The 21,046-nt window shown below is 39.1% G+C and overlaps 1 protein-coding gene across 2 annotated transcripts; it reads left to right on the top strand.

Annotated features, from left to right (window-relative positions):
- Window positions 1-60: 60 nt before the first annotated feature.
- Window positions 61-21,046, top strand: LOC135678738 (DNA mismatch repair protein MSH7-like). 2 transcript variants are annotated; one of them, XM_065191864.1, is made up of 18 exons: window positions 61-387; window positions 2,529-3,066; window positions 3,751-3,846; window positions 6,344-6,399; window positions 6,743-6,809; window positions 8,927-9,022; window positions 15,398-15,526; window positions 15,601-15,634; window positions 15,723-15,770; window positions 16,174-16,373; window positions 16,612-16,738; window positions 16,854-17,131; window positions 18,091-18,276; window positions 18,793-19,209; window positions 19,308-19,404; window positions 19,485-19,612; window positions 20,206-20,671; window positions 20,861-21,046. In XM_065191864.1, exons 1-18 carry the CDS (start codon window positions 74-76, stop codon window positions 20,926-20,928), a joined length of 3,345 nt encoding a protein of 1,114 aa, XP_065047936.1. In that variant the 5' UTR covers window positions 61-73; the 3' UTR covers window positions 20,929-21,046. The 2 variants fall into 2 exon arrangements, with proteins under 2 accessions (XP_065047936.1, XP_065047937.1); XM_065191865.1 differs by lacking the exon at window positions 20,861-21,046 and having other exon boundaries at window positions 20,206-20,830.

The following is a 21,046-nucleotide window of genomic DNA, read 5'->3' as shown; positions in this document are numbered from 1 at the left end:
TTCCCGTATAAGTATCACATAACGAGTCGTGTCTCCAATTCTAATTGTTTAGCTCCTCGCCGCACGAAGGACGATGCAGAAGCGGCAAACGTCCATCCTCGCCTTCCTCAAAAAACCCTCGGCGGAGAACCGAAGGTGCGACGGCCCTTCGCCCTTGTCCGACGTTCTGCCAGGCCCGCATTTCGGCTCCGCGGGGGCAGAGAAGCCCTCCGATGAACGCTTTCCAGAGATTCGAGGAACGGACACTCCGCCCGAGAAGCCCTGCTGCCAAATCTTCCCGGCAGGGGCCCCGGAGATCAAAGGCGATGACAGCCGCAGCGCTAGCTCTTTTTCGAGTGTCATGCGCAAGTTCGTGAAAGAAAACAAATCCGAGGGCTTCAGAAAGGGGTATGAGTTCGACTTATTCGTCAATCTAGGGTTTTCTATAATATTGATTGTGAACTCTTTAGTTGTTGTTCTTGCCCAGGTTGTTTGATGCTTTATCTGTACCTTGTGACACCGGTTAGCTCAATCGGGCTTTATGTTCTTTCATATCGTTCTCAATCAGAAGAACCTCTTATTTTTTTGTCAAGCTGTTGCAAAGTAGCTTATCCTTATGATCACAACTTGGAGGATCTACGGGTTTCCCTCTTTCCCTCCTGAAAGTAGGCCCTAGAGTGCTGAATGTGTTCTTAGCTGTGATCTGATTTGCTCTACAACTGAAGATTGGTAGCATATAACCAAAAAATAGGCTAAATCATGCACCGCCCTTTTACATCTCCGATGTGAAACACTGCAGATGGTGCATATCTAGTTGTGTTTGCACGGTAATCAGTCAGAAGTGTGTGCCACTTGTCTAATTTGGTCTGCTGTTGTCTTATTGGTTCCTTTGTCTTGTTTAATAGTTTACTATTTAAGATTGTTGCTTACCCAATTATTAGATGTAGATGGGTCATGACTATCTTAAGAATTAGCAGCACTATGTTTTGCATCACATTGAAACAAAGTTACTGCACTCCAGAAGTACATCCATTCCATACACTTATAGTTATTTAGCATCCAGATGACCCAAAATTTGCACGATTGGAAAACAAAGCAACGCGGGAAGGCTACTGTGGTATTACAACTGAAATAACAGTTAAAAGTTCCACATTTATGTAACACATCTGATTAGTCCCACATCGAAAGTGGTCAAGATTAAGATTGACTTATAAGGGTTTGATGAGTGTATTACTATCAACTTCAGTTTAAACATTTTGGTCAGTGGTTTAGACCAAAAAACGAAGTTGATAGGCCAGTTAGCCCATCAGGCCCGGGTCATGACATTTGGTATCAGAGCCGACCTAGTATTTGAGCATGGTGAGGGGGCTCGAGTAGGAAAGGGCTACCCGTAGACGGAGTCATAGGACTCGTCACGGCGTGGAGCCACCACTGGGCTATGCCTCAGACACTATACTAGGGCATGATCTGGGTTATATTGGGCCTTGACGAGGACATCAAGCCTTTGAGTGGGGGTGCTTGTAACACCCATGACTAGTCCCACATCGAGTGGGGGTGCTTGTAACACCCATGACTAGTCCCACATCGAAAGTGGGCAAGATTAAGATTGATTTATAAGGGTCTGATGAGTGTACTACTATCAATTTCAGCTTAAGCATTTTGGTCAGTAGTTTAGACCAAAAAACGAAGTTGATAGGCCAGTTAGCCCATCAGGCTCGTATTCGAGCATGGTGAGGGGGCTCGAGTATGAAAGGGCTACCCGTAGACGAAGTCAGAGGACTCGTCACGGCGTGGAGCCACCACTGGGCTACGCCTCACACACTATGCTAGGGCATGATCTGGGTTATATTGGGCCTTGACGAGGACGTCAAGCCTTTGAGTGGGGGTGCTTGTAACACCCCTGATTAGTCCCACATCGAAAGTGAACAAGATTAAGATTGACTTATAAGGGTCTGATGAGTGTATTACTATCAACTTCAGCTTAAGTATTTTGGTCAGTGGTTTAGACCAAAAAACAAAGTTGATAGGTCAGTTAACCCATCAGGCCTGGGTCATTACATTTATGTGCTTGAAGAATAAAGAGCACTATATGTTTTGTATGATACCATTAAGATTTTACATTGTGTCTTTATGATTTAATTGATGACTTAATATGCAGCCTGAAATTAGAATCTTTAAATTCCGATAAGGTGAAATATTTTGGTTTGTATTTTTTTCAATTTTCTGACATCAAACATTCATATTTATTCATATTTATCATATAGGTATGATGATGCTTTGCACATTAATTGTTTCATATCATATAATGTTTTATAAACAGTTTTCAGTATGAAGATTTAATTGTTTTTGCTTCAGGATGGCTGGAGGCAATCATTAGTTGTAATGGGTCATGTTAATCCCAGTGAAGTTCGAGTTCTTTTTTGTTTGAATAGGCTACATATTTGAAGTTGCTGTTCATGAGTTTTGTTGAAGTCTGAGTTCTTTTTGGTTTAATCAGGCTACATAGTTCAAGTTGCTTTTCATGAGTTTTGTCCTTTTATGATTCACAGGAACCAAGAGGGCAGTGGTTCCTTTATACGTCACTCTAAATCTAATTCTGCTGAAAAAAGTCGTGTGAGAAATGAAATGCCTTCTGATGAGCACTCAAAAACACATACTTCAATATTTAAAGAAAAGTGTGATGGAATGGATCTGCATTTTGGACCTGATTCAGATGTTCTGGGACCAGAAACTCCAGCTACACGCCCACTCGTTCCTCGTCTTAAGCGAGTTCAGGATGGTCTGACTGATTTTAATGACAAGCAGAGTTCTCTTCTTGTTGGTTCTGGCAAAAGGTTGAAGTCAGATTTTGACTCAGTTGTTGGAAAGCACATTCAGGAAGAAGTATGTGAAAGTGCAAGCAGCAAGTTTGACTGGCTCAATCCTTCCAATATTAGGGATGCGAATGGAAGACGACCAAGTGACCCACTATATGACAAGAGAACCCTGTACATTCCACCTGATGCACTGAAGAAAATGTCCGCATCTCAAAGGCAGTATTGGAGTGTCAAATGTCAATATATGGATGTTGTCCTCTTTTTTAAAGTGGTATCTTCCTATAAAATCTACGGTTATGTGAAGTTTATTTGAATATGTGCTAAAAGCCTAAAACAGTTATACTTTAGATTTATCTTGATCAATTCTTATGCAAGCTGTTTGCCACTAATAAGCTATTTTGACAGTTATATCGAGGGTAGAGGGATAGGAACAGAGAAGGGATTAAAGGAGGTGATTAAAGAAAACATTGGTTGGGGATGAATGTGTCCACAGAGAGAGTTAATTTGATTAATAATGCTTCATCAATGTTAATTTAAGAAGAGCAGCAGTATTTTGAAACAAGACAAACTTGATCATCACATGGAAACTATATGAGCATTGTCTTTAATCATCTTTCATTTCAAGAGATTGGTAATACTACTTTGTAGTTTTTCCAATATAATCTTTCTTGTGAGACTTATCCATTTAATTTGTTAGCCTATTTGATGACATATTCATAATTTTTTTTATTCATCTCTAAACTTGTGGTTTCTAAGCATTCTTGGATGGGGAATCTGAGGGTTCATGTTCTCTTATCACGGTGTTTTGAATGTGTCACTACTTATTTTGAAAAACGATCAATTTTCAGTTTGTCCTGTTATTTATATCTAGCATTTTTTTTTAATATTATCTACTTCATTAGATGGAACTTCAGAAGTTGCTAACAAATCATACTGTTCAACTTCTAAATTCAAGGGCAAGTTCTATGAGCTATATGAGTTAGATGCTGAGATTGGACAAAGAGAGCTTGATTGGAAAATGACCATTAGTGGTGTTGGTAAATGCAGACAGGTAACCTCACTGAATCTTGCACAATTTTAGAGACATGCTTGTTCTCTTGTCCCTATTTATTTGAAATGTTGTTTTTTTCTTTAACATGAAGTAGTTCATTTTCTTTTCATTATGAACTTCTATTTTCTTTTAAATGACAGATTCTGATCAAGTTTTCGTTTGCCATTATTGTCATCAATTATTTTTTAGGAAACCCTTTTATTTAGCCACCTTATCAACTTTCTCTTGTTTCTAGCTTGTTGTGTGCAATTTTCTCTTTAAATTTGTCCATGCTGCATTATATTGATATTGTTTTATGATATCCTGCCCGCATTTTCATTTATACAAATATTTGTTTGGCTGGGCTTCTTTGCCTGAGAAAGACAAGAATAACATGGTATTTGACAAACTTTCTCAGAATATTGGGCAAATGGGTAAATTACATCTAGTGACTTCTCGGTGAAAAGCTGTTGACAAATTGACATGCATTTATATCCGGAAATATGAAAAAGAAGGAGGTTCTGACATATAATGTCTCATCGCTCTTGATTTCACCAGATTTATCATTATGCAATATGCCATGCTTTTGCTTTTCTCTTTTATCTAATAATACTTGATTCTTATTGCAAGACTAGCGATTGTAAGTGATCAAGATGTTCTAAACATCAAAATGGTTAAATATAGAAAAGAGTTGATGAGTGTAACATTTGAGATGTTTAACCTAATGGAGTAATTTATTTCCATTAGAAAGACCATTAATGCTCACAAACCTTCATTTGCAGCAGCCACTTTATTGTCTTCTGCTGAACGTGAAGTCATCTTTTCTCCTATAGTTATAGAATCTTGGAGGGATATGCTTCCCACAATGGAGTATACGAACCAGTGATTACTATATCTTGCTATATTTGTTTTACAGGATCATTTCTGTCTGAGTTCACAAGGACCACTAAAATGGGAAGAGGAAATATAAAATTTTTGGAGAGCTCATACATTTTATGACTTCTTGATGCCTTTCTTGATAATTGATGTGAACATGAATGGTCCTATTGGTAAAGATGTCAAATTATGTCCTGCACATGGTGAAGTAGCTGATTTTTACTAAACATGTAAGGTCTCTTATGGTATCTGATTTGTTATCTTTGTTTTAATATTATCAAAGGTGTCAAGTTATAAACAAGAAGAAACTCTCCTGCTTGGTTTAACTTTGCTTATAGAGTTTAGAATTACGATTTCATTCTAAATATTATTTCGATATTATTGTGCAAAATCAGTAATAGTATTGTTCGTACTTTAAAATTTTGATAATTTAAAATTTTATTTTTATTTTTTAAACCTTTTATCACTATAAATATCTCACTTAGGCTAAGCTGATGGAGCATATATTCTTGAGTTTGTGAAGTACTGCAACTCTATTTTTCAGCATTGTTTGAGTTTTTTTCCTTCTTTTTAAGTTTAGTTATGATACTATATGATAGAAGGCAAGAGACTTTTCGTAAAAGAGTACGTGTGAAGGTTCTCTTCTAAGTCCAAAAAAAAAAAAAAAAAAAAATCAATCTTCGTCCATTGAAAGAAAAATCATTTGTAGAAGCTAATGGCATCGAGAAGAGAAATTAATAGAAGATATAAATCTAAAAAATCAGACTACTATAAATTGATTTATTTTTATTCTATTAATTTTATTTATAATTATTTATTTACTTATCATCATTTACTTTACTTGGTAATTCTTATTCGTTACGATTGATAGTATTTCAGATATATGGTTTTCTTGATCGAAATGAAAAGATGATTAAGATTTATTGTAACATTAATTCATCTCGCTCTTAGTGTATCCTAATACTCACATTTTATATCATTGAGTTGCGGGATATAAAATAGGAATGCGGGATAAGGCATTGCTTTCACATTTAACGAGCCTTATTTTGTGAATAAAGTATTCACGGGAATCTTCAACCCATCATTTTTGTCAGGCCCTGATGACACTGTTCTATGTTGGAAGTTAGATTCAAAGCTAATTCATACTACCAGCTCCTTTGAGAGATGTAAATATCTGTAAATAGATGCATGAATCTTTGTAGCCATCTATCTGTTCCTCAGTAATATCATATTATAGTTGCATTGTTTTAACTAAATATAATTTTCTGTCTAACATTTCTCACCTGAATGCTTGAACAATTTACATCCAACCATTTAGAGTAGTAGCACATTTTTCTGCCTAACATGCTGAGACTCAAGAGACAAATCATAGGCCCTTAGTTCCAGCTTGGAGCATATAAAGGATACAGAGAGGCTTGTCAGTTATCTACCAAGGATAAAGTTAGAAGCTTGAGTGCTGATAGAACAGGAAATTGGTAGTTGTTAAGGATAGTAAATGTGACATGTAGAAAGATATTAAAGTCTGTAGACCACTGATGATGTTCTTGCTTGTGTGGATTTTGTATCATGCCAGTTGTTCTGATTTTAACTTTTCTAGCAACTTCTTGCAGGAAATTGTTTAATATTACTTCTTACTGAACAGGTTGGTATTTCTGAGGCTGGGATAGATGATGCTGTCTTGAAACTCACAGCTAGGGGGTGAGAGCATAATCTTGTCCTGCTGTCCAATTTCTTGTCATAACAATGGTCAAATAATACATAACAAATCAATACTTCTGCTTTGACGATGATCATCTTGCTGATCCTGATAGCAGCATTGACTTGTTTCTAGGATAAATTACTTCGTGTCAGTTAATATATGATTTAAGCATTATGCATGAAAACTTACAGACCTGACTGTATCGCAGTTGCTTTCAATCGGTAACATATTAGTTAACCTGAAAAAAAGCACATTTCTAATAATTAGCATGATGTTGCTGTTACATTATATGAGTTGATGTTGTTAGCTGCAATTTGCTAGTAACTTGTGTTCTGATCCTAGGTATAAAGTTGGACGAATGGAACAGCTTGAAACCTCAGAGCAAGCTAAAGCTAGAGGAGCAACTTCTGTATGTATTTTCTGTGATATATTGCTTTTAAGCTTTAAATCCTTTTTTGCCCTTTGCCCTTTTGGTTTTGAAAAAAGTGATGGTATGTATATTATGGCAACAAAAAACTATTTAGTTAACAAAAGCATCATATAGGTCGGCAGTATTATACATTGTGATGGAATTTTTTCAAAGCAACCAGTGAGATTCTGCATTAACAACTTCCAAAATTAATTGCATAATACCAGGGAATCCTTAGAGCCTAGAGTTAGAAACACAACACCATTTCTCAAAACCTGACTCAAGCTGTTATTTGAGGAAATTTTGAATGGAATAAAACTATGGAAAACAATTACCAAAGAGAATTATAGAAAAATTCAGATAATTAGGAGTCATGATCCATAACATGAACTGTACATTTAGATTTTGTTCATCTTGCAAAGTCTGGGTTGTTTATAGTCATTCTATCTTGTGCTATATGAGCTGCTAGTAAATACTTCATAGCCGCCCTTTTGTTCGGAAGTTCTTTCATTTTTATTTGCATGATTTTTTACCCATATCCATTCTTCCCAACACTTCTGTTTTGTTATCTTGACATTTAGCATTCTGCATCTTTGCTGGCTCTTTTTCCTAGTCTTGTACCTAGAGTAGGTACTTCCATAGCTTGAGTTCCATTAATGTTTCGTGGCACATTGCACCAACATGAACCGTGCTGATTGATTTTCTCTCTATATTGTAATGCAAAAATCTGCAAGCTTATACTTAAAAGGAAAAAAAATATTGGAATAAGTTCAAGTAATTGATCAAATATTTTTCAGGGATTTCTTATTCTCATTAATTTATGATTCTATTGCAACAATACAATTAAATCCAGTGTCTTCATATAATATTGGCACTGAATACTGGGACTAGAGAGTTGTTTTCTTGCTACAGATTTTGAGTATCCTTGCTTTCATTTCTGTTCATGATTATTCAGGTTGTGAATGACTGGCAGCTTCCTGTTGCTTAAAATAAAGACACAAGGTGGCTAATCTAATTTTGTATTAGGGCAATTTTTTTTAGGAAAAGCTTGACTGCCTGATCTTGATTTATCCATTAACCTAGGTGCCCTAAGAGGCTTGTAGATTAGTCAAGTGTTTCAGTTCTGGAAGTTGTTTATTTAAATTTAAAATTGATGAACTTTATTAACATAATATACAAAATAAATATACCTTGAAGTCAATATTTGTCTGTTTCAATCGTCTGATCTCAGACCAATGTTTTTAATTTTGCCAGACCAGTACGTGTTAAATGGTATTTTCTGATCCCTCCCTCTCAAGTGGTCAGGTCGGGTTCATTTGTTTTGGTTTTTTAGGGTTAAAACTCTAGTTATCAATTTCGATTCCTGCTTTCGTCGAGCGGCTGCAAGTCCTCGAACTGAACTTGAAGAATTGCTTGCAACATGGAATTTCTCATTTCTATCTGTATATCCGAGTATCTAAGGTAGGAATAGTAGAGCCAATAACTTCTGTCTCTCTATGACTTAGAGCTAGAGCACCAGAGCGTCATTTTGATACGACAACAAGACTTGAAATCGAAACTCAACTTTCTGAACTGAAATAGTAAGTTGTCAACTGGGGATTCAACTATAGCACCGACACCGAAACAACATGAGCCTCTCTCTCTCTCTCTCGCATGATACTTTATCTAAACAGCATGATAATCACAGTGCATTGGTACAAACCAAGCCCATACTGGATTGGCCAATGGTGGGTTTGGGCCCAGTATCTGAGATTAAAAATCATGCCTAATATTGTGTCAGATGCTGTTGATGTACTGTCTTGCACAGGAACCATGGTGATTTTTTAAGAGTGACTTGACATAGTAATCTTCATATTCTTTTTGTTTTTTTTCCTTATTCAGTTGGGCTTTTGAATTATGCAATAAAAAAAATAATGCAAGACAAATAATTATGTATTTTGCAACTGTTTTTGCTGCATGACTAATTTGACTTTTCCAATTGATCATGCACCATGTTTGTAAGTGCTACTCCACTTCCTTTAACTTTCTGGATTTGTGTACTTAAATGTTAGACAAATTCATATGAATTTTCACACAATGTTATTCATTAAACATCTGGTACATGTTTTAAACATCAGGTCATTCAAAGAAAGCTTGTTAGTGTATCCACTCCATGTACTCCGATTGATGGTAGTATTGGACTAGAAGCAGTCCACCTTCTTGCTTTGAAAGAGGTCTGCCATCCTTTTGTTATTTGTATTAGCTCTATTATGTTGATTGTCATTTATTTACGATTTGCTCCTTGTTTTCTCTTTTTACTACTAATTATTAGGAATTATTAATACCTGTATCTTGTTGTGTTTCAATTATGTCCTATTGCTTTAGGCTATTAGAGTGTAAATGTTAGGTACTAGATAGGAAAAGCTCTATTAAGTCATTTTGTTTATGATATCAAGACGTCATGTTCTTTCTTGGAAGTAATCGGCTTACATGCCCTTATAAGGACTTAATATTAAAATGTTAATGTATACCTCACATCCAAGTAATATAGATAGACTCCATAATGTGAAGAATAAATGCGTATAGTGGAAATATTTTAAAACTTCTTTATCTAATGTTTTAGATTAAGTATGATTAAAATTGAATATATAAAATATAATTTGTGATTCTATGAATGGATGGGAGAATATTGTTTAGTTGGATGGACAAGAAGTCTCTTTAAGTAAAGGCCTTAGGTATTTTAGATTAATTATTTAACAAGATGGAGAGATCGATGAAGATATTATTCATAGAATAAAAACAGGATAGTTAAGATGGCGACGGACGTCAGAAGTCTTATGTAATCATCGGATACCTTCAAGATTAAAAAAAAATTATAAGACAGTTGCAAGATCAACAATGCTTAGTGGATATGAGTGTTGGGCAGTTAAGGAACAATATATACAAAATGTTTGTGTTGTCAAGATGAGAATTTTGAGATGGATGTGTGGAGTTATCAGGAAAGATTAGAAAAAAAATATTTTTATTCGTGAATAATTGATTATCTCTTCGATAGAAGATGAGATGAGAGAAAATCGTTTAAAATGATATGAGCATGTCCTTAGGAGACTTTCGAATGCGGTAGTCAGAAGCGGTAAAATGATTAATGTTAGTAGTACGAGAAGAGGTAGAAGAAGACCTAAAAAGATTTTAATAAAAACTATAAATAAAAATTTAAGTATTCTAAAATTAATTAGTCATATGATTTTTTATTTACAGATTTCAATGGCGGTAAAAGATTCATGTAGTTGATCCCAAATAGTTAGGACCTACGGTTTTGTTGTTGTTGTTGTTATATCTAATGTTTTGTAGAAGAAGTTGCAATTCCAACTCATTACATCTAAGAGTGGGAATCTCTTAATGTGGCCGTAAATAGAAGATTGGGCCAAATAACCATTAGGATGCGTCGTAGTCTCATTCAGCTATATACCAATGCCCCACATACACTGCCTCCCAACCTGAAATTAAAACTGCCGTGGCCATTGCCACTGCAGCCACCAGGCTGCTATTTAGATGAGTGATGAAAACATCAAATCATGTTTATGAATATAGCATTGAGTTTGTTCGACATTTGTTTTGTAACCCAACCATGTTCTTTCTGATGTTAGTTAACTAATCACTTAACAGTGTGATGAATTTGAAGTAGAGCTTTACCACTGCAGACTTTAGCCTTTTTGTTCTCTAAATTGTCTTCGTTGTTATTTTGAAAATCAAAATATTGAATAATCTTAAACATAAGAAAAGAATCACTCAAACAAAGAATCGATTAGCATATATATACATATATATAATTTCATCTACATGCTTTTGCATTCGGCAAATGTCTATCCTGGGATGGTATCTATCTTATCCATTCATAGACTCATAGTTATGGGCCTTATTGTCACGACCTTAGCTGGTTTTGCCTAAGGCGTGCGGCACCCTCGCGCGTCCGTCCGCAAAGGTCAGCCTCCCCGAAGCCTCCCATTGTCCCTTAGGACCAACAAAAGAGAGAACGGGTTAAAAAGAACGCCTCAATCGGGATCCACAAGCAAACATGTCCGAAAAACACTTCATAGACAATGCAAGTTACAAACAGACTTTACAAGCTCTGAATAGTTGCACAACAAAGGGTAAAATGGTCCATTACAGACCGAAAAGCTCTCGAACGTGTCCACATGACACAACCTTTATTTACAAGCCTAAAGAGGCCACCAACCCAACTAAAATGGGACTTATAAGCCTTCGGCCGCCCCTCTACCTGCTATACAAGGCATGAACATGCCAAAAGACAACGGACAGACATAAGCATTACATCCAACATCTTGTTTAGAAGTTTGTCCGTTACATTCTCCCCCACTTATCCCTTCGACGTCCTCGTCGAAGCCTTTGTGAACACTGCAACTCTTCGCCTTTGCTGAGTCTTCAATCTTCCGCTCCAGCTGCAATGCGCCTCCTGGCTCCCAGCTGCTCTACGCTGCTGTTTTTTTGAGTAGTCGACCCTTTAATCCGCCATGCTGCTACAACTCACCAATGACTCTGACTCTGTTAGGGGGGTTGGCTGAGTTGTGTTGATCCTTGTCGATTCTTGCGGATCCACCATATGAAGGAAAAGACCATCTTTTCTGCGCCAGTCTCTCAAAATTTCCACATGCTGCTTGAACTGGGTGGATGCTTGTTGGAGCTTTAACGAGCATCGCCTCGCAAACTTCTGAAGTTTTGGGTCCTTCCTCCACAAAATTTGCTCATTGACTCTTCTTTCAGTTAGTTGTCACATCCAAGTAGGTTCGCATCACTTCCGCTTTCGATTGGCATTTCGTTGGGAAATGAAGCGGACGATCTACTCTCAGTAGCACTGATCACCGTTGGTGAGGATTTGACAACTATTGTCTTCCATTATCTTCGAAGGGTCTTTGAACTTGTGCAGAGCTCCTCTGCTGGATAGATAAGAGAACTGGGGTACTCGGTTTCGCCCATTCTCTTAAGAGTTGAGAAGGCAAAGGTTACTTTGACTTCGCCCGCCTCCTCGAGGTTGTACTTCATGCATCGAGCTGGTTACTAGTCTTCGCCTGCTCTTTGCTCACACTTCTGAAGCACTTGAAGTGTTTGCACTCCTTGCGTTGAGTTGGCTACTGTGATTCACCTTCTCAATGCCATCGAACTTTTGGAATGCAGGAAGTTTTCACCCCAACGTGGAGTAATTCTCTGATAGATGAGGTCGCCTTTGGGATTGTACCGTCTTCTCCATCAACCCTGCCGCCTACTCCACCGAGTAGCAAAGGTACAGCACTGCGTACTGCCTGCTTCGTTCCTTGGTCGTGCACTCTTGCATGACCCGAAGTCCTTCACTTACGGCTATCTTGATGAGAAACTTGTTGACATCGGTCTTACGAAGTTTCTTGGCCTCTGCCCTTCAGCCTTGTCTCGGTACTTGGAGATTGCCTCTGCATGCTCCACCTCCTCGGCCCCTTTTACGACCAAGCGCTCTCCCTCCATGAGAGCAAGGGATCAATGACTTGCACGGAAGTCCCGCCTCTGCGGTACCATGGCGCTGGCATGCCCATGGCCCTACTATCCGTCGCCTCGCCTCTGTATCCCTTTTCTTCACAATCAGTAGAGATGTCTCCGTGGCACTCCTCTGAGTCCACCTCCATTCTAACTGATGCTTGATTTTGGGTAGCTAAGTCCCTCTGGACTCGTCGTCGTTTCCTCGCCCCTTTCGACCACCTGCTTCAACACCTCTGTGTTCTCCAAGCAGTCTGTTTGGTCGATGGAAAGACAGACTGCAACTCCCATGCATGGCCTCTGCCATCACGTTGTAGAGTTTGCACCGATTCTGTTCTCCTTAGCTTCCTTGGTAGCAACGTTCGCTTACTCGACCTTGTCCTCTGACTTGTCGGGCTCCCTTAAGCGAATATAAGCTCTGGAGCAGTCCAACTCTCCAGCTGCTTCGATCATACCTCTGTATGATCAAGTCCCTCCCATGGAACTCACTGGTACTTGCATTCGAACTTTTCCCTTGGTGGAACACAGCCCCCATATGCTGATGACCAAGGCTTTCATCCGATGCAAAATTCGATGCACGCCCGGAAGACCCGCCTCTGCGGTACCATGGCCTTCACTCCTTGAATCCATAGCCCTTCTTGCCGTCGTGTTGTTCATCGAAGTGGAGCTTCCAGTAACTCCCGATCATACCTCCATATGATCTCATCCCTCACGGGACGGATTGTGTGTATCGCATTGCCACGAACTGTTCCACCACGATCCGCTGCACCATGTCGCCTCCTGGTGACATCTCCATTGCATTCTGATCCTTGTGGAATAAACTCGAATTGTGAACCCTTCATGTGTGGCCTCTGCCAATACATCGCAGGGTCCCTTCCACCTTCGATTTTGTTCGCTCCTCTGGCAATCGACCTTCATCCACCCACTCCTGGGTCACACCTAGATGAAGCACCGCTCTAGGACAGTCCGTCGCCTAATAGCTCTCGAAGTCCACCGACTTCACTGTAATCTGTGCACCATTGTCTGGATCCTGGGCCTCTGCCCCTACCAGCACAATCTCCGCTGCGCACTGCTTCCTTCATAGCAACTTGAATGGCAACACTGTGGCATATTCTTCAAGAGTACCCGCCTCTGCGTCCTCTTGCCCCGTGCTAAGGCCTTCTGAACCCAACTTCGCCTCCGCAAGTTGAGTCGCCTTAGTTCCTCCATCAAATGCTCTTCCGAGTTAAGGTGCATGTGCCGCGAAGCTCCCTTCGTCTTTGGCACCATGCAAGATGAGTCCGCTCCGTCAGGATGAAGGACCCATGGAACAACATGATCCTACCCTTGCCTCTGCAAGAGTTCATGTCTTTGACCTCTGTCTAAGGAAAGCACTGTGCTTCTGCTCCATGTTCCAACTTCTCTGCTGGCTCCCTTCAGGCGGCTTGGGTACTTCGCCAAGTTACACCCAAGTTGCTCCGCTCCTCGTTTTTGCATTGAGTCAATGGTGGCCCTCGCGCCCACCATTCCACGGGTCAACCCTCCCTTGAGTCCGATCTCCATATCGACTCTAAGTGTGCCTTCATTTAAGTTGCTTCAGGTCGCTCCCCCACTTGATCTCGCAATGCATCCACCAATGCATTCTCTCGAGCGAGATCATGCGGCAACTCCTCGCTGCTTGCTCGGTCCATTGAGCTTCGTGGAGTTGTTGTTCGTGAGGTACTCCTCCTCAACATGTGAAGTCTGTCTCACATGATTCTCCCTCTGGAGTGCCGAGACTTATCCCTCCTGGATAACTATCCCGTTGGAGCAATATCTCTCTTCGTTTTGGAGACCACCATCCCCTTGGACTACTCCGATCTGCTGAACAAACTGTGCATTGTTCTGCCTCTTGCAAACGCACTTGCTAGATTGCGCCTCCACGTCAATACAGCCACCACTGTACCCCTCAAGGCCTAGCAACATGCTGAACTCGTTGCACACTTCAGCCTTCTACGGACGTATCCTTTGCATGCCGAAAAGAAAGTTTTAATGCTCCATTGGCGCCGAGTCTCGGCCGCCTTGGGATGGCCACGAACATTCCATCGTCCGCATACAAGCCCATGCATGAGTACCAAATTCTTCGAGTTAGCAATTCCTCTCACCTCTGTGAGCTTTGCATAACTCTTTTGGTCGTTGAGCAACTCATTCCACCTTGGATGGTCTCATTCTTGCCAAGCGCCTCGCCTGCCTAGAGCACCATCAAGTATGGTTGTCAACGTTGAGCCGTAGCTCAAACTCAGCCATCCCAACCTTTGTGCGCTCCAAATTCTTCCAAGCTTGCCTGTTCTCGTGGTGCCTCTTGCGCGAAGGGTTGGCCATTCCTCTGAATGCCAATCTCAGATGCTCGCTCCTCTGAGCGACTCTTTTCCCTACATCTCCATGCCCGTTTTCCCTCAAACGGTCGCGCGTTGCTGACTGCCCTCAATGCAGCCCCGCTAGGTCCCCCACATTTGCATGTCAAGTGTTTCTATGAGTGCTTGTCCGGCTCTGATACCATAATGTCACGACCTTAGCTGGTTTTGCTTAAGGCGTGCGGCACCCTCGCGCGTCCGTCCGCAAAGGTCAGCCTCCCCGAAGCCTCCCATTGTCCCTTAGGACCAACAAAAGAGAGAACGGGTTAAAAAGAACGCCTCAATCGGGATCCACAAGCAAACATGTCCGAAAAACACTTTATAGACAATGCAAGTTACAAACAGACTTTACAAGCTCTGAATAGTTGCACAACAAAGGGTAAAATGGTCCATTACAGACCGAAAAGCTCTCGAACGTGTCCAAATGACACAACCTTTATTTACAAGCCTAAAGAGGCCACCAACCCAACTAAAATGGGACTTATAAGCCTTCGGCCGCCCCTCTACCTGCTATACAAGGCATGAACATGCCAAAAGACAACGGACAGACATAAGCATTACATCCAACATCTTGTTTAGAAGTTTGTCCGTTACATTATGGCTGACACCGAAGATGGTATTCTGTTCATGTATATTAATTCAAAGTATGTAATATTGCAACTTCTATTTTGTTAGCATTACTATGTCTAATCTTGCTTTATGATCCTTGTTCAGCAAGACTGTGGGTCTAGAAATGGTTCTACCATTTATGGATTTGCTTTCCTTGATTATGCTGCTTTGAAGTTTTGGGTGGGTTCCATTTGTGATGAAAACTTTGCAGCATTGGGTGCTTTGCTGATGCAAGTGAGTATGTTTCTGCATCCATTTTTTTCATGCTTCTAAATTTGTATACACATTTAATTTATTGAATTTGTCAGATTTCGCCAAGGGAGATTATCTATGAAAGATCAGGTATGGACACACTTACACTCACGCCCATCCAACCACCCATCATTTAGGCTGATTAAAAATTTAAAATCGCTATTCTGAATTATTGCAGGACTTTCCAAAGAGACTCACATGACACTAACAAAATATGCTTCAGCAGGTAAAGTGATGAAACCAATGAATAAGAAAGAAATACTCAGAATTTTTTCTTAAAGAAAGTCAACTGCTAGAAGGAAGAAATAAAGGAAAATTAATTGTGAAAAGTCATCCATCTAAAGTTAATTGTGATGACCAGTTAAAATAGTATAAGCAGTGCAATCAGTTACCTGGGAGGTTCCCGGATGGGCTTCAGGTTTATGTTAAACAAAAGAAAATAGAAAAGGAGCTATCCTGCACGTTTCTGTGAGGAAATGCTTAGAAAAGTTTGCTTTCCTAGTGATGCAGCATTAGACATGAGTAGGATGGTGGAGAAGGATCTATCCTAAATCAGTTATGCTTCTTTTTCTTGATTATATTTAACCAAAGAATGTGCACTATCAGGCTGATGTCTCTTCCAAGTGCAGGTTCGATGAAAACACAATTGACTCCCACAACACCCAATGCAGATTTTCTTGCGGCCTCTGAAATTATGAAATTGATTAATTCTAGAGGATACTTCAAAGGATCTTCTAGTTCATGGTCTTCGGTGTTCGACTATTCTGTGAACCATGATCTCATTTTGTGTGCTCTTGGGGGACTCATTGATCACTTGTCAAGGCTAATGGTAGGTTGGCAACATGTTCTAAATTTCTTTATATGGCATGCCTTTTTGTTGTATAAAAATGGCTGATTGATTTGACTTGCTTATGATTGAAGTTAATAGTGCAATGTGATTGTTCATAATGAAATAGAAACTGTGCAATTAAAGTTTTTGCCATCTGTAACCAGCAACAATAGTGGGGTAGTTCTCTCTCCTCATCATTGCCTTTTAGAATTCTGATTCTTGACCTCTTGTGGACCAGCTTGATGATACTTTACGTAATGGAGAACTTTTACCTTACCATGTATATAGAAATTGTCTGAGGATGGATGGCCAGACACTGCTTAATCTTGAGATTTTCAGCAATAATATTGATGGTAGCTTGTCAGGTACCTGACAAATCTCCTACTTAGACATTGATTTTTGCTTGAGAGATTTCTTCCTTTCCAATGAAGATACTCTTTTTTAATGTCTTCTTATTATGTCTCCATATGGTAAATCCAGGCACACTGTACAAGCATCTTGATCACTGCATAACTGCATCTGGTAAGCGGCTTTTGAGAAGATGGATCTGCCATCCACTCAAAGATGTTACTGATGTCAATCATAGGCTCAACATTGTGGACGGATTTATAAAGCATTCAGGGATTATTTCCATCATAGTTGGGTATCTACGTAGGCTTCCAGATCTTGAGCGATTACTAGGACGAGTTAGATCCACTGTTGGTTCTTCATCTACACTTCTTTTGCCATTTGTTGGAGAAAGAGTACTGAAGCAGCGGGTAATATTTATTCTATTATCTTTCCTGTGGGTTTTAATATTTTTCTTATCTCAGAATTCAGATATCATGCAAGATAGGAATGGACAGTGTTTGATTCCTAAAATGTACTGTAAAATCTGTAAAATGAACAACCATTGAGAACAGTTTCTTGATTATGTCGATAATGTTTCTTATGTTTATTCATTCTATAGATTCCTTGCAGTAGATAAGGTTTTCATAAAATCAAATCTTTCAAATTTTTGGAGATGTTAAAGTTAATTTGTTTCTGTGGATGATTGATGCAAATGGTAACCCTTCCGTTTGAGGCATAAAATGATTTCTACTTTGAATAGGAAGAATTGTTGATGGAAGAGTTCTTATTTTTTTAATGATGCAGTGTAAACTGATCTGGTTAAATCTTGATCAGGTAACATGTTTGACCGAATAATCTACATGTTGCCATTTAGAACAGGGTTTTGGAAGTAATAAGTCTATATGGAAAATTACAACATGATCATAACAACTACATGTGCAAATAGTTATTGTTATAACTAGGTAAATGATGATACAAGTTATCATTAATATAATAATTGGAAGAAAGAAGATATATTGGCACAGATGGTATGGCAATGTTTACAATAGCACCTATGACAGCTAAGGTGCAAGGCATCCATAGAAAAATTACTTGGTAAATATTTTGTATATGGCTTGTGGCTAGCATTGGAATCTCTATGATATTGATTATGTCAAGGTCATGTTCTTTCCATATCATGATACCAGAGGCATATCTGCATCCATCTTAGGAATGCAATTAGTTTAGGAGATGCTTTGCATACAATCATATTTTGATTCTTTTCATGATGTTACAGTTCTTTGTTTATAGCTGTGTGTGTGTGTCAATTACAATTAAGGCTTTCATGGTACAAGGAATTTGATATACACCAAGTCAAAAATAATTATGCTTATACACATTTTTTCAGGTGAAAGCATTTGGGTCTCTTGTTAAAGGCCTTCGAATTGGAATAGACTTGTTAAATGCCTTAGAAAAAGAAGATCATGGTATAATATCATTATCGAAGGTTGTCAATCTTCCAACACTCAGTGGCCTTGATGAACTACTTCACCAGTTTGAAGTAGCTTTGGATGACGACTTTCCGCGTTACCAGGTTTGTCATGTACATGCTGTTGTGCAAGTTCTTTTTAGTTGGCATCAGATGGAGAATTGGGAAAGTTAGCTAAGCATGTGGTATAGATCTGAATTTTGAAGTGATTTTCTTGAGACAGTAATAAGTTTGATGCCACTCAGTTTTTTATGAGTGTCTTGTGCCCTATTTTATACTGATCTGTGACAATGCTAAAAAAAATATCTACGGCCATTAATCTCTAATGATCTAATGATTTTGCTGTTATCCATCATTTACTTTTTCATCAGATGTCTTCTCTGTCCTCAAATTTTGTTCATGTTTTTTCAATGAGTAAAATCTTATTATAATCCCATGGTAGACCTTGTAAACTTGTCTCTGATGGTTTTTAAGAATTTGCTTTTGCTATCATTCTTTTTATTGTATAGGTTAATTGCACAGTTTATTCGTTCATACATTTAGCTTCCTCTATATGCCATATAATCACACCAAAATATGGGTAGAATTGCGGTGTTATATTGACTTTATTAATGTTGCTAGGATCACAAAGTGAAAGACTCAGATGCTGAAACATTGGCTGTTCTAGTTGAGCTTTTCTCTGGGAAAGCTACTGAGTGGTCTCATATCATAAATGCACTCAACCGTATCGATGTGCTACAAGCTTTCGCTACCGTCACAGTTTCATCATGTAGGCCCATGAGCAGGCCTACTTTTTCAGAAGCTAATTCTTATTCAACAAATCTACACCAAGATGATGCAGGACCAATACTTCACATGAAGGGTTTATGGCATCCCTATGCTGTTGCAGACAATGGGAATGGTCTGGTTCCCAATGACATATATCTTGGTGAAGACTCCATGGCTTGCCATCCTCGTGCACTGCTGTTGACTGGACCCAATATGGGTGGAAAATCAACTTTACTGCGAGCTACTTGTCTAGCTGTCATATTGGCCCAGGTTATGGTTTAACTTGTTTGTATCCTCTCTGTATGCAGGTTGATGTCAAAGGAAACAACAAAAAGTAACATACTTTGTTGATGTATTCTTGTTTGCAGCTGGGCTGCTATGTACCTTGTGAAGTATGTCTGTTGTCTCCTGTTGATACTATTTTTACACGACTCGGTGCAACTGATAGAATCATGTCTGGCGAAAGTCAGTGCCCTTCCTGTCCTTAATGAACCTACTCAAAGTTGATATGTTGCATGTACTAAATTTCAAATTGGCCATTTTAGGTACATTCTTTGTTGAATGCTCAGAAACTGCATCAGTTCTTCGCAATGCCACCAAAGATTCTCTTGTTTTGCTTGATGAACTCGGCAGAGGAACAAGCACATTTGATGGATATGCAATTGCTTATTCTGTAAGTATGCGATCGTATTTGTTTGTTAATTTTCCTATACAGCATGAGACTAGGAAAAGATAAAAATGATATATCTGATCAGATAAAACCATACATTTTTCTCTGGTTATGCTTTGAGTCTGTAAAGTTGGTTGCTTTTTGACCATTCCAAGTTTTTGGGGAATAATGGTCACTTAAGTCATTATCATGAAGTCGATGTTTCCAGAACTTGGTGCTATTTTCTCCATCACTTCGTCTCACATGCCATTTAATTCGTTTGTATATGGTCCATTTGCAGAAAGTTTGTTGACCTTTGACCTCTTATTAGCTTAAGCTTTTGGAAATAGCACTTACCTAACTCACGAAGAAGATAAATATGAAGATAGCATACATGTGAATGATTTGAAGTGCTACAACATATATGTAAAACTGCCATCTGTAAAGCATAATTTGTACCTTTGCTTTTGCATTACAAATCTATTTTTTATTTATAGATTTGCTACTGATATAAGGATCTTTCTTCGACATCCTCGAGTGTGCTATTCCATTTATAGATTTCTGTGTTTTTATCGGTGTCCTTGATATGACACATTTTAACTGTGTTACCTCAACAGGTATTTCGCCATCTTGTGGAAAAGGTTTGCTGTCGATTGCTCTTTGCCACCCATTACCATCCACTTACTAAAGAATTTGCATCTCATCCTCGTGTGAGTCTGCAACACATGGCCTGTGCTTTTAGGCCAAAAGATGGGATCTCTTACAACGGGGACCAAGACCTTATCTTTCTCTACAAACTTGCTGCTGGAGCTTGCCCTGAGAGTTATGGGCTACAAGTAGCTTTAATGGCAGGCCTTCCCAGACCAGTTGTGCAAGTTGCTGGCTGTGCCAGTCAAAAAATGAAGCTGACGATTAGTCAGAATTTCAAGTCAAGTGAAGGAAGATCCCAGTTTTCCACTCTGCATGAAGAATGGCTGAAGACACTGCTGGATATTTCAAAACTCAGCATCAGTGGTTGGAATGAAGATGCATCCGATACATTGCTTTGTTTGTGGCACGAAGTAAGGAGTTTTTACAAACCAGGTAATTCTAGGTGATTGCTTGCTATCTGCAAAATTTTGTTGTAAAGTCGTAAACCTTGAACCGATATTTGTACATACAAACAGTTAGAAGACGAAGTCATCATGTGCTAAAATCCAATGTATCGGCTTTCAGTTATGTGATGGGTTCGTTCTTGCTCTATTTCTGACTGTTGACCCACATTTGTTGTAGCATCTACTGAACAAAGGGGACGTGATATTATACACCGAGATGCATGTGTATATTCTACAACATGGTAGCAACCAATCTTCACATCTTTTGCTGCTAATATGTTCCATTGAGGTATTTTTTTAAGGGAATGAAATTGTACTCCATCATTCGTCAGGTTGATCCTAACTCGTTCACCAAAAAAGAAGT

The sequence above is a fragment of the Musa acuminata genome, chromosome BXJ1-7, assembly GCF_036884655.1.
Source record: "Musa acuminata AAA Group cultivar baxijiao chromosome BXJ1-7, Cavendish_Baxijiao_AAA, whole genome shotgun sequence".
NCBI classification, from domain to species: Eukaryota; Viridiplantae; Streptophyta; class Magnoliopsida; order Zingiberales; family Musaceae; genus Musa; species Musa acuminata.
The sequence above is the reverse complement of the archived record's forward strand: the minus strand, read 5'-3'. Positions and strand labels throughout refer to the sequence as shown.